Source organism: Astyanax mexicanus, chromosome 21, assembly GCF_023375975.1.
Source record: "Astyanax mexicanus isolate ESR-SI-001 chromosome 21, AstMex3_surface, whole genome shotgun sequence".
NCBI lineage: Eukaryota > Metazoa > Chordata > Actinopteri > Characiformes > Acestrorhamphidae > Astyanax > Astyanax mexicanus.
This window is the reverse complement of record NC_064428.1, coordinates 15677552-15691613: the sequence shown is the minus strand read 5'-3', so window position 1 is coordinate 15691613 and position 14062 is coordinate 15677552. Positions and strand designations below refer to the sequence as shown.

At 37.2% G+C, this 14062-nt stretch overlaps 1 protein-coding gene across 2 annotated transcripts in view; it reads right to left on the bottom strand.

Moving 5' to 3' along the window:
- Positions 1-13165, bottom strand: part of gaa2 (alpha glucosidase 2) — a 32187-nt gene extending 19022 nt beyond the window's left edge. Inside the window, exons 1-7 of one of the 2 annotated variants that reach the window (XM_022674917.2) lie at positions 13022-13165; positions 7621-8265; positions 6846-6991; positions 6398-6563; positions 3953-4049; positions 2647-2766; positions 2419-2537 (exon numbers count right to left, since the gene is read on the bottom strand). In XM_022674917.2, the coding sequence (XP_022530638.2) occupies positions 2419-2537; positions 2647-2766; positions 3953-4049; positions 6398-6563; positions 6846-6991; positions 7621-8256 (1284 nt within the window). In that variant the 5' untranslated portion in view covers positions 8257-8265; positions 13022-13165. Of the gene's footprint in view, positions 1-2418; positions 2538-2646; positions 2767-3952; positions 4050-6397; positions 6564-6845; positions 6992-7620; positions 8266-8517; positions 8669-13021 lie in introns of those variants that run through there. The other variant, XM_049469744.1, reaches the window with a different exon arrangement.
- Between the last annotated feature and the right edge of the window lie 897 nt (positions 13166-14062).

Sequence of the window (14062 nt, the reverse complement as noted above, 5' to 3'; positions counted from 1 at the left end):
CCTCCCACACCCCTACCATGACACCTAGTGTGTACTTTTGTGGTAAATTTGTCCTTATTTTTAGGTTAAAAGAGTCTTGGTTAATTACTGTTCTTTTTTTAAATAGACAAATTGTACAAATGTTTACACATGTATTTTGTTGCAGTAGTATATTCTTAACATTCCCCAAAATATTGTTATTACAAAAATACCCTAAATACCATATACCATATCAATATCAATACCATATCATGCACTCTTAATTTTGGGTAACGCGTGGTGCTGCTACCAATTATTTCTGCACCTCTGCTGTTATGATAACATAAATAGATTAAGACACAGCACTTGCTAGCATGCTAGCACTGCAATAACGGTGTAATAAAGCCGACGTGTTGACCATGCGCTCCACAAATGCTTGTGCACAGCAGCCACATACTTTTTACAACAGTTTAAAAAAAATACCACACTGTTGACTCACTGTCCAAAAAAAACAGGTTACCTGCGAGTGAGTGTTTTTTAGACCAGAGCTAGAAAGCTGGAGAAAGCCAATGGCTGCATTCAAAATCACACATTTATATCATTTACATTCAGAATGTAGCTAATTTTTAAAAGTTGCCCTATTTCTAGCTAATTATTTGTTTAAAAGGACATCTATATGACGCACAGACGCAGGTTATGCAAATGTATTTTGGTAATAATGGACACCGATTACATCGAGTTGCCCCAGCCCCAAACAACAGTGGAAGTTGTTTAGTGCTGTGTAGAACCATATACAGTGGGTATGAAAAGTATTCAGACCCCTTTACTTTTTTTTTTTTTTACTCTTTGTGTCATTGCAGCCATTCACTAAAATAAAAAAAAAAGTTCATTTTATTTCTCATTAATGTAAACTTAGCACCCCATCTTGACAGAAGAAAAACGTAAAAATTGTTTGCAAACTGAAATATCACATGGTCATAAGTATTCAGACCCTTTTCTGTGACACTCATTAAACTCACATGCTGTCCATTTCTTCTGGTCCTTCTTGAGATGGTTCTACTCATTCATTGGAGTCCAGCTGTGCTTAATTAAACTGATTGGACTTGATTAGGAAAGACACACACCTGCCTATATAAGACCTCACAGCTCACAGTGCATGTCAGAGCAAATGAGAATCATGAGGTTGAAGGAGCTCAGAGACAGAATTGTTGCGAGGCACAGATCTGACCAAGGTTACAAAAGAATTTCCGCAGCACTCAAGGCTCCTAAGAGCACAGTGGCTTCATAATCCTTAAATGGAAGAAGTTTGGGACAATCAGAACTTTTCCTAGACCTGGCGGGCCAGCCAAACAGAGCAATTACGGGAGAAGAGCCTTGGTGAGAAAAGTAAAGAAGAACCCAAAGATCACTGTGGCTGAGCTCCAGAGATGCAGTAGAAAGAGGGGGGAAATTTCAGAGTCAACAATCACTGCAGCTCTCCTCCACCAGTCGGGGCTTTATGGCAGATTGGCCCGATGGAAGCCTCTCCTCAGTGCAAGACACATAAAGAAAGAAGAAAAAAAAAGACTATGAGAAATTCTCTGGTCTGATGAGATGAAGATTGAACCCTTTTGGCGTTAATTTTAACCGGTATGTGTGGAGAAAACTAGACACAGCTCACCACCTGCCCAATACAATTCCAACAGTGAAACATGGTGGTGGCAGCATCATGCTTGTTTTTTTTTAGGTGCAGGGACAGGACAGCTGGTTGTAATTCAAAGAAAGATGATTAAGTACAGATATATTCTGGAAAAAATAAACTTTTTTTAGAGTGCTCTGGATCTCAGACTGGGCCAAAGGTTCACCTTTCAACAAGACAGTGATCCAAAGCACACAGCTAAAATAACAAAGGAGTGATTTCAGAACAACTCTGTGACTATTATTGACTGGCCCAGCCAGAGCCCTGACCTAAACCCAGTTGAGCATCTCTGAAGAGACCTGAAAAAGTATGTTTTGAGTTTACCATCCAACCAGATGGAACTGGAGAGGATCTGCAAGGAAGATTAGCAGAGGATCCCCAAAAACTTGTTGACTCATGGCTGTACCAGCTTAAAAGGGTGCTGCTACTCAATACTGAGCAAAGGGTCTAAATACTTATGACCATATGATATTTTAGTTTTTCTTCTTTTGCAAAAAATTCTACATTTCTGTTTTTTTCTGTCAAGACAGGGTGTGAGTGTACATTGATAAGAAATAAAAATTGAGAACTTTTTTTTTTTTAACAAATGGCTGCAATAAAACCAAGAGAGGAAAATGTACAGGGGTCTGAATACTTTCTGTTCCTACTGTACATATACAGTTTTTCACTGATCCAAATAGCCTTTAAGCAGAACTTTTGAAAGCAATCAAATGGGTTTGAAGTTGTCATGTGCTATAGAGTTATTCTCTTTTTAGGAGTGTGAAATTAACTGAATACAGTACCTGAGGGATCTGATTGTTTCTCATTTTCTTTACAACATCCCAGGTGTTATTGCTGGAGTCGTAGCCCCACCGGCAAAGGTGATATCCCAATGCCCAGTATATAGGCATAGCAGGCTTTCCTAGTTGACAGATCAAAAACAGAGAAAGAGAAAGTCAGTCTAGTTAAACTATACCTACACTCTGGCTGAATTTCATAAAATACAGACAAACTGAAAAACAAATACTGACCTACAACCTCCAGATACTCTCCAACCACAGAACTGGGATCAGGGCCAACAAAGACATACAGATCCAGAATTCCCCCGATTGTGCGCCATGTGAGGGCAGGAGCTGGCTGAAGAACAACATCTAGGAAAAACATAGAAGAAACACTGCATTAGTAATAATAATAATAATAATAATAATAATAATAATAATAATAATAATAATAATAATAAAACACAAAGACAGAAAAACTTGTTTGAAAAAGCAGATTTTTACTAAATACCAAATATTTAACTAGAAAGTGAATAGATGAATGTCTTTTTTGAGGTTTATAAAGCAAAAAGTGTTTTGATGTACTATAGCACCCCCTTTGAGACCAACTGACTAGGGAAAAGGATTGATAGACAATATACTAAACAAGCTTCCTACCTGTCTGACTTACCTAGGTTGGATGGATTGAATATCAGAATTAAGAAATGTGTAAAATTAGAGTAACACTGTATATTAGCCTAAAACTAAATGTTTTATTTTATGTTTATTTACAACTGATGAACAAAATATCACATTTTTTGGCCACAAAGTTCTGAACATACAGTGACTTTGCATATCCTCGCAAATGCTATTCATGTACTAACTGTGATGCCTTGAACGCTCTTTAAAAAAAACACACACACTGAAGACATGCTCACGAGAAAGCAGATCAACAGTATCACTTCCCTTGTTTGGGAGCACGTGAAATAGTTTACATGCACAAAGATTACTGGCAATTGTACATATTTTCACTTCCTTTCTATTTTATGAAGCCTACTGTATTTTACTGCAGCTTTTATGGTTACATGGTATACCTCTGGAGTATTTGCAATAGACACATACAGTCCTTATGGATCCTTGTAACCTTTCCTTTACAAGACAGTACTCAAGTCATTTTAGAGCACTGTTGTTTTGAGCCTGCAGACTACAAAAACAATAATGCAATAAAACTGCTCAAGATAAAAAAAAATAAAAAAAAAGTCCAGAGGGCACAGCCTCCACAGATCCTACTTCACTGCACCAGAGAGCACTTTCACATTATAGCATAAATATTAAAGTAGTATTTAAGTAAGAATAAGGCATAAAACCTCTATGGTCAGAGCCACATTCTATGCATGTTAGCTTACTACAAATAAGTATGTTTACACAATGAGAGGCCTGTACTTTTAAAGAACCTTCTTTGTTTTTTGACAACTTTTTTCATCCTATAAGCCCTGTACAATCATCCACACATGTGCAATAACGTCTGAACATCAGTGTTTCCTGTTGTAGGCTTATGTGCATTTATTTTTTCACTCACCCATTGCATTGCTGTTGAGTAAGAAAGACCCATGTGCCAGTCCATCAGACTCCATCAGAAGGTAAAACGGATGGACTCCATAAAGGTTGGTGAGCTCCTATAAGATGACAGTGATATAGAGAACAATGAGAAAGGTGAATTTCATGCATACATTTAGGTAAACGTAGGAAAATAATGTATCTTTGTGAATTACAGCTCGTATACACTTAGAGCACCTTACTTTTTTGCCATCAACATCTTCTGCTAAGGTCTTCTGCCAACAAAGGGCTTGAATTCCTTTTCTAGCAATCTTTGTTTATGGTAAAATATAGAGATCTAGACAGCTGCTCAGAGAAGATTATTGTTGGGACAAGATTGAGGAATCAGTGTATTTATTAGGTGTTGAAATTTTCACAATTTGGACTTTCCTAAATATGACTGTGAAAAAGCAGTAGACTTCACAGCTAAATAAGATCTGAGAACTAAAATCTCTTGTGGTTCGCAAACATTTTTTTTTTCAAAACATTACAAGAAATAAAAATTAAGCAATAACACAGTGTAAACCCGTAAGTTGTTTGAACTCAAATAAATTAAGGTCTGTTTTTATCTCAACTATTTTGAGTTAGCTGAACATTTGTGTGCACATATACATTCAAACAGAGATTTTTGAGTTGAACCAACCTATAACTGAGTTTAGTCTTTAGTCTGGCACAATCTATTTGCATGCTGGGTGTGTCCCCCATTCTCTAACACTCACCTGGCTGTAGGAACAGGTATCATTTTCTGAGCTGCAGTAACTGTGTTGGCTGTGCTCTTAATACTACTAATGTTCGCTTGTTTTGTCTGCTGTATCCTGTTAAGAGTCTAAGTTTATTCAACTTTTCTTTGATGTCATAGTGTATTTTGATTTACTTAGTGGTGCCTCTTTAATTTAGATTTTTTGGATAAAACAACTACAATGTGCATACTTATCTTAAACAAGTAGGATAGACCAGATTTGCAATAGTTCATTTAATTAAAAAAAATTACACCACATTTTGAGTGTCAAGTACTTGTAGTTTGTCTGTTGAATGTATAGATGAACATTTGTACAATATTATTATTTTAAGAAAATGTTTACAAATTACCTAAAATAATTAAAGGAGACATAACTTGTTAGGATTTACAGTGTATGAGAGGGAGTGCTATAACAGGCAATATTGGCACTCAAGTACTGCAGTCAAAGGCACAAGGCCGCAGGCCTATAAAACAGTTCTGTTATCAACATTTATTAGTAGATTTTAAGATAAAAAGGATGGGGAAAAAATAATCCTTTGTTTATAAAAAAATCCACTATGTAAAATAGATACAGCTGCGAAACCATTAGACCAAAATAGTCAAGAAACATCAGAATCCAAGCATCACTATACAAATAATAAACAGAAACTTATCTATTGATCATATTGTTATTAAACTAAAATATAATAACACATTTTATAAACTTTGATTGATTTTGTCTTTAGCGCTGCAGCTTTGTGAATGACTAGATAGTAGGGGTGGGCGATATGGCCCTAAAATAATATCACGATATTTCATGGTATTTTTGCGATAACAATGCTCTTGGAGATATGACAAAACACTGTTTTTTTTCTTTCTTCAAGAATACACTACTGCACAATACTAATAATGCACTCCATATATCTCCATATATCCAGTACTGCAGTATTATTAATGACATTGGACAGATACAATATGTCTCTAGCAGATATATAATGGAAAATGAGAACAGTGTAATTGTTTCTTTTGGTAAAAACAGAAAAAGGTTGTACCTTGATGTGATAATTAGGGTGATATGACACGATTTTTCAGGGATTAATATTGTTCACGATATTCAAAAGTGTTGGCGATATTATCGTGTACGATATGATATGACACACCCCTACTAGATAGGTTTAGCTGGTCAACACTATCATCAATGCCACTTACTTGTTTATGTGACCCTTGAGTTATACTTAGAGAGTTTTAGATAGAATGCCATTATCATGCAATAATAGCCCTTCTAAAACCACATTGCAGCGTCTGGACTAGAGGTCTGCGCAGGACTGCTTTTTTAATCCCGCTCTTGCCCGCTCCTGTGTATTTTAGTCCGTTATCGCCCGCTCCCGCCAAAAATCGCTTCATTTAATCCCGCGCCCGCCCACCACATACACACCTCATGACCGCCCAGCGGTCCTGAATTAATTGAATTACATTTATTGCTTCAAATTTACTTATGTATTTATTAAAACAGCAATTCAGTGCTGAATAATGCTGTCACGTTTCTTACTACAGTCCAACACATTGGAGATGCTGAAAATCTACCATGTGTGTGTGTGTGTTGACTGGTAACAGTGGTATAATAATCAATACAGATCAGTTAATTCATATGCATTTACATAGTACATGTTTGCTAACATTAAAAGGGTAAAAAGCTGAATGTATGATTACCACTGGTGCTGCATCCCGAGTCCACATGGTTAGCGTGTTCCACTGCACGTCATGCAGAAAGTTGGAGCGATGCTCCCCCAGTCCATAAACAAACTCTGATGCCAAGGATGTGGACATTTGCAGAAATTGATCCGCATAGAAGAGTGGAGCCACTGTTGTGTTTAGCCTTTAAATTAAGCACGGCAACAAGTGTTGCATATTAGAAAGTACAAAATGATTGTTTTCATAAAAACAACAAAAGGCATAATTTGAGCCAGATCCAATCCTTTTTTTTTCATAGTATCTTGTTTCTTGTATCTTAGAACTGGATATGCTAAGCTAGTGTAACAAACACTGAATTTGGGCCAAGTTCACACAGACCTGATTTGTTCAGATCTTGCAGAGTCTCTTGGAAGTTTATTAACCGTTAATAAAAAAAACGTTAATTATAAACAGTCATCACACTTACAGCACAGCCCCGTTTTGTTTTCTTTTGACAATAAGCCCAAAGGGTTGTTCGGTAAACTCCACAGTGTACAAAGGATTTGAAGCCTTTTTCTTCACAACAGGCACATCTATGGGAACTTCATATCTATCCTTTGCTGGATCTGTTACCTGGAAAACAGGGGAAAAAAACATCATTGTGTTAGCTTGGGGCTAAAGCTTTGCTTTCTGACATAGTGGACACTTTTCCACTATAGGGCTGAATGCTACTGAGAGTGGAGGTTAACTGTATCGGTGGCTTTTTTCACATGGGCACGGTTCAGCGTGGAAACGCCAACAAACCGGGCTTAGACCAGTTTTTATAACACAGTTAGCACTGTGGGATAAGACTGGTTAACAGAGTGCTAATGTCACATTAGCAACGTGGAATAAGCTTGTTTGCCTGCGTGCTAACACTGCTGTAGTGATGTTGAATGAGCCCAGTCACCTACACTTTAACGCCATGTTAGCACTGTGGGCTGAGGCTGGTCACAAGCATGCTGTAGTGATGTTATAGGAGGTCAATAGAAATATGGGACGAGATATGCAAGTTAACATGTAGGAATAAAACTGGAGACATCATGTGACAGAGTCATAAGAACACTGTGCAATTACTGGGCTGATTAAGTAATACACTGTGACTGGACCAACAGAAATGCTCCAAAATGGCATGTTAGAAACTGGAATTTACTAAAAAATGTTCTGTATCCTGCAATGTAAATTAAACTATAAACAAACTAATAACCAACAAAAATACTCACTCTGATGCGTAGCCTGCTGTCAGACTCATACAGTACATCCAACTGTAGCGTCTCGATATCGTTAGGATAGTAGGTCTTCTGCCGACGAACCAGCTTCCCCCTGTAACCCATCTCAGTCTCATTATTGGTCACCAACTCATAAGATGGAAAGTCAGGTGGATAGAAGCACCATGGCACTCCATTTTGTCCAGGTGACTTTTCTTCTGCTACCTGTATGAAGCAACAGTTCCTCTTGTGGCACATCTCCTCATTAACCACAACACCTCTCTCTGGATAGCAGTCAAACCTCCAGCCTTCTGGGATGAGGGTGCAGGATTCTGGCTGAGCCCCACCATCCCACTCCCTGCTTTGGCCTGGAGAGGCTACAGGCGGTGGAGGTTTATGGATTTCAGTCGAAGGTGGACCACGCAACCAAAAGACAGTCCCCAGCAGCCAAACCCCAAGGACCACCAGAATAAGCCCTCCCAAGGTCAACAGAGCAACAGTGGAGGAGCACTGAGATCTCTGCTCCAGCAGAGGACGCTCTAGGTCTTCTGTCTTTGCCTCAGCATCGCCTGAATCTTCAGGTGGAGGTTCTCTTAAAGTGGCCCCAGAAAAGTTCACCTCTTCTGGGTTCAGCCTCTTGTAGGACACCATGATGGGTGACTAAGAGGGAACAGAATAACAGAAGAAGTTAAACTGCTGCTGGAAGTTTACGTTTCACTATTAACCATAATTAATAATTACCGCAAATCAGAAAAGGTTGGAACAGTATGACAGTATTTTTTTTAAAAAGTGTTTTTCCTTCTCATTTTCAATGCGTTTTCTTTATTTTCATGACTATTTACATTGTAGATTCAAGGCATCAAAACTATGAATGAACACATGTGGAGTTTTATGTACTTAACAAAAAATGACCTGTCCTCCGAAGTCACCGGACCTGAACCCAATCCAGATGGTTTAGGGTGAGCTGGACCACAGAGTGAAGAAGGCAAAAGGCCAACAAGTGCTAATAAACACCTCTGGGAACTCCTTCAAGACTGTTGGAAAACTTTTCATTTCAGGTGACTCTACCTCCTGAAGCTCATTGAGATAATTCCAAGACTGTGCAAAGCAGTAATCAGACCAAAAGGTGGCTATTTTGAAGAAACTAGAATATATATTTTTTTTGTTATTTCACCTTTTTTGTTAAGTACATAACTCCACGTGTTCATTCATAGTTTTAATGCGTTCAGTGAGAATCTACAATGTAAATAGTCATGAAAATAAAGAAAACGCACTGAAAAAGAGATGGTGTGTCCAAACTTTTGACCTGAACTGTAACTACATCAGTTTAGCACTGTGTAAGTCCAGTCCAGTACCCATACCCTTTTTTTCTGCAGCCACAGCTTTGTAATGTGTGCAGCATGTGGTTTTGCATTGTCTTGTTAAAAATGCCTGTATGACTCTGCGGCAGAAGTGTACAGACACAACCCCATATCACCACTGAGCCTAGCATTAGCTGATAACAGTCTTAATGCATGCTGAATCTTCCATACTGTCCAAACGTCTTCAGAGATGAGGCTGTATATTTCCCCTGGTAAAATGAAGGCAGTAAATCTCCCAACCTTATTTATAGTATAACAAAAATTTAAAGGTTGGTTTAACTGGGCACCTGATTTGTGCAACTATTTTCAGTGCATTTTCTATACATATTAGACAGCCTTTGTAAACTCTTCAAACAATATATCTTAACTTAAGTTTGGTTAAAAAAAAATACATTGATGGTCTGTTCATGGTTACATCAGCTCAAAGCAAGTGACATTTCAGATAACCACTGACAACGCACTGAGTAGACAGTCACATGAGCAGAGGCATTGCGCAAACATGTACTATGAGTAAGAACCTAAAGCTTATTTGGGGAGAAAAGTAGAGTAAATCTTTGCAATGAAGGTAAAGACAACCCCGAAGTAGAAAAGTTCCAATATCTAGCCTAAAAAATGTACATTAAAAATCTTAAAGGACATGAGAGAGAACAACAAAAAAATAAATAAAGTTTTAAAACGTCAGTATTAGAATTGTTCCCAAAAAGCATTCAAGTTTTCAAAATTACAAATGAGTTTTAAAAAATGTAAGAGGGTACAAAGTACTAGGCAAACCAAAAGTTTTTGGAAAACCAAACCAAGTTTAACACAGTACCATGCAAAAATATGGGCACCCTTGTTCAAGATTTCTGTTATAACTAGCTAGTAGAAGATGAGCTAATACTAAAAAGACATTCTTTACAATATACTAAAGATAATGTACTATTTTCATTTTGCAGCAAAAGTGCACCATGCAAGAGACTGTGCATGACAAATATGACTAGGGCTGGCCCGAATAGCGTTTTTTGAGCTCCGGATATTCGGCACTGATTCGAAGCGAATATTCGAATATTCGTTTTTAAAAAAAGAGGTAAAAAAAAAAAATTTAAAAAAGCAAATCACGGCCCCTTTAATCCACTGAAAAATGTTCAATTTGCTCTGACCGACGAGACATATTCACCCCGGATTTTTGGTGTTTTTATCCCCCATATTTTTTCTGTGTTTTTAGCTCAGATTTCTTTGTGTTTTCATCCCGGAATTTCTGCTGCCCCACACGCGGCTTATCCGCTGCGTAAGCAGGCTAGGAGGCTGCTGCTGCACGGTTTCTCCGCAGCGCAAGCCAGCCCAGTAAATTGCTGTTTGTGTTTTCACACTTAGGCTATTTGCTTAAAAAAAACAAACAAAAAAAACGTTTGTTCAGGAAGTATTTTATATTCTTAAACATTGGTAATTATATTAGAGGACAGTCATTGTAAACTGTACTTGGTCTATTTCGGTTAAAGGACTGTGCAGGGCATATTACTGATTTTGTATTTTTGCACTTGGGCTATAAGCTCAATATTAAATATTTCGTTTGTTTAGAAATTATTTTATATTTTTAAACCATGTTAAATTATATTAGAGTAGAGGAAAGTCATTGTTAATGACGTTATTGTACTTGGTCTATTTCGGTTTAAGCATTGTGCAGGGCATAGCCGTATTACTGATTTTGTATTTTTGCACTTGGGCTATAAGCTCAATATTAAATATTTCGTTTGCTTAGAAATTATTTTATATTTTTAAACCATTTTAAATTATATTAGATAAGAGGAAATTCGTTCAGACATCATTTTTGTAGGCCAGGCTTTTGTAACCGATTTAGCCCCTACTGTTGCCACATTACCCCTTACGTTTTATTATATAAATCAGTTTCGAAGAGCCTGCATTTTTTTAATCATGTATAATAGAGGTCTGCGCGAGACTGATTTTTAAACCCACTCTTCCACGCTCCCGCGTTTCTGTCTCGTTACCGCTCCGCAAAAAAATTGCTTCTTTTAATCCCGCCCCCGCCCGCCACATAGTGCGGTCCCGTTCCTTACCCCAGTCCAAACACCATCGGTGTGTGCGTGTGTGTGTCGGTCCATCCTGCGCGTTGAGAGTTTTCTTTAGGGTTTTTTTTTTTTACAATTATTACAGTTTTCTTAACTATTTATTAATTTGCTCCCGCATCGTCTGGATTAAACTCCCGCTCCAGTCAATAACAGTTCAGTTCTGTCCCGCGCGCAAGATATTCTGACGGGACCCGCGAAAACAGAAGTGGTTAGAGTGAGGTGGAACTCTGGAAAGGAGAAAAAAAACGAATATCCGAATACCAAAATTAAAAACCGAATACCTACTCAACGAACGAATATCCGAATACCCGAATATTCGGGTCCAGCCCTAAATATGACAAGTCTGTGTGTTTTTTTTTATGAGAATGTATTATTGTATATTAATATGTATTAATATTTCAGCTTCTCTGCAATGCTAGCTGTTCCATCATAAAAATCTATTTACCGAAAAGAGAGAAGTTAGTTTAGGGATATCTTATGCTATTTGTGTGCCTTATATAACCATTCATGTCTAGTAGTATCCAGTTATCCAGTCTAGTAGTATTTTACCGTCTCCACACTACTACTTTCAATAAAAAAGCATAAAGGACTGCTACTTAATAGGGGTGGGTGATATGGCTCTAAAACAATATCACGATATTTCAGGGTATTTTTGCGATAACGATATAACTTACTTAGCGATATAGGAAAACAGAAAAATAATTAATTATTTTCAGGAATATAGTATAAGAGTATATCAGCATTAACATAATGTGGCAAAATAAATAATATAGCATAAACAATATAATTCAGCAAAAAATATTGCAGAATATTTAGTGCATGCATATAAACTGCAAACTAAAACAAGTATTATACAATAAATACATCTAAAGCTTCACAGTAAATAATAGACTACTTTTAAGACAGAACAGCCCTATTATCACGATATGGATTTTTAATATCATGATATTTCTGTGTCACGATATATTGTATACGATATAATATTGCCCACCCCTACTACTTAATCAGGTTTTTAAGACGATGGCTTGTCCAAAATCACAGTTAGGAAAGTTGAGGTGGGAAATTTTAAAGCTTCACAAATACTGGGATACACTAGCTGTGTCAATTTGCATTTCAGTGTCAAATTTCTTTTAAATAAAAATGATTGGAGTTATTGGACGACGGTCCACATAAACTGAAAATGTTTAACTAAGCTAGACGAATGAAGCTAACAAGCTAACCTAGATAAGCTAATGTCAGGCGAATATTCAATGTATTCTAACCTTTTAAAAAAGGCTAAAAAGCTAACGTATGTAGTTAATTAGCTAGGTTAGATAGCAGACAAAAACTACCTTAATGTGGGTAGCTAAAATATTTGCTAAAGGCATTAGCCTTATAGCTAGTTGACTACGTTAGCTAACGTTACTGTTTCCAGTATTAGAGCGTTAGGTTAACTGACCTTTGTTTATTTAACCTCGCTCATTCCTGGCAGGTCAAACACACTATTAATAATACATGTAAGTTAGTTCACTCGTTTAGAAGGTACGGTAGCTAGCTTAGCTTAGCTATTTATGATGTTTTCATGCCTAACTAGCTAAACATGCTAGCGTTCACTGGTCACAGATTAGCAGCTAACTAAACTAACGTTAAACTAACCTAGGTTAGCTTACTATGCTAACATTAAGTAACGTTATTCCTCAGCAGCAGTAGCATTTACTCTCAGACTCCCAGCTAAAAAAACAACACACCAACAGGTGTTTTATTCCTTAATTAACAACTGAATATTTATAAAGTAACATGTGGATAAACAGACTCACATACTAACAATCCAAACTAACTAAGTTATACCAGTAACATTAAACACGAAGTTAATGTTGGTTTAGGTAGCTAAAGTCAACCTAACTATCGCTTAAGTGTTTAACCTACAGTATGTGTCCCGTTATAGCTACCTTACAGTCAGAATCTACACAGCTGTAACTGTAACTCTGAGGATTTAAACCCAGCACAGACCTGTCCTGTGCTCTCCTCTCCTCAGACTGAAGACCGGACGGTGAGGACGCTACACATGCCGGAGCAGAAACTACAGCTCATGTTTATCTCTGTAGAAAAGTCTGGCCTCTCCTCCAAACACCGCCTACACTGCTGCCTCGGAGACTGCAGTTCTAGGACCCTATGTTTTCGCGACACTGCCACCTAGCGAAATGAATGACTTACTACTCCTTAATATAATATCACCAGTTTAACTACTTACAGCAGGGGTGTCCAAACTTTTTTTGTTGGGGGCCAGAAGGAGAAATATATTTGAAGTCACGGGCCACAGACTCTGTAATAAAACAAATAATGAAATATACCACTTTAAATAATACTTTTTCCTGATTATTTCATTTACACACCACTTTACTTGACTTACTATCTTTATCTTTGACAGTGTTGTGTAAACTAAGATTTTTCAAATTGATGTTTAATTTCATGATGTCTCTTAATATTAAACTCCTTAATTACGGCAACTTTTAGACTCTTTGGTCCGTTTTTCTGCGCTAGAAATGCGCACCCTCTCTGCTTTTAGACTCCTTTGCCCCGTTTTTCTGCGCTAGAAATGCACACTCTCTCTGCTTTTAGACTCTTTGGCCCGTTTCTGACACCAAGCATTCAAACTTTTAATCTCACATTATAAAAAAACAGCTTAAAATCAACCATACAGTGCAGTTTGTCCAAACTTGCACAGGTGATAGACAAGGACAGTCTCTTTCAAATGTTAGTAGAATCGTTGTTGTACTATGGGCCAATCTTGAGTAATTTAATTTAAAGCATTATTTTAAATAAATAACAATTAATATAAAAACAACCATACAGTGCAGTTTGACCAAACTTGCACAGGTGATAGCCAAGGACAGTCTCTTTCAAATGTTAGTAGAACCATTGTTGTACTATGGGCCAATCTTGAGTAATTTAATTTAAAGGATTATTTTAATTAAATAAAAATAAATATAAAATCAACCATACAGTGCATTGTGCCCAATCTTACACAGGTGATAGCCAAAGACAGTCTCT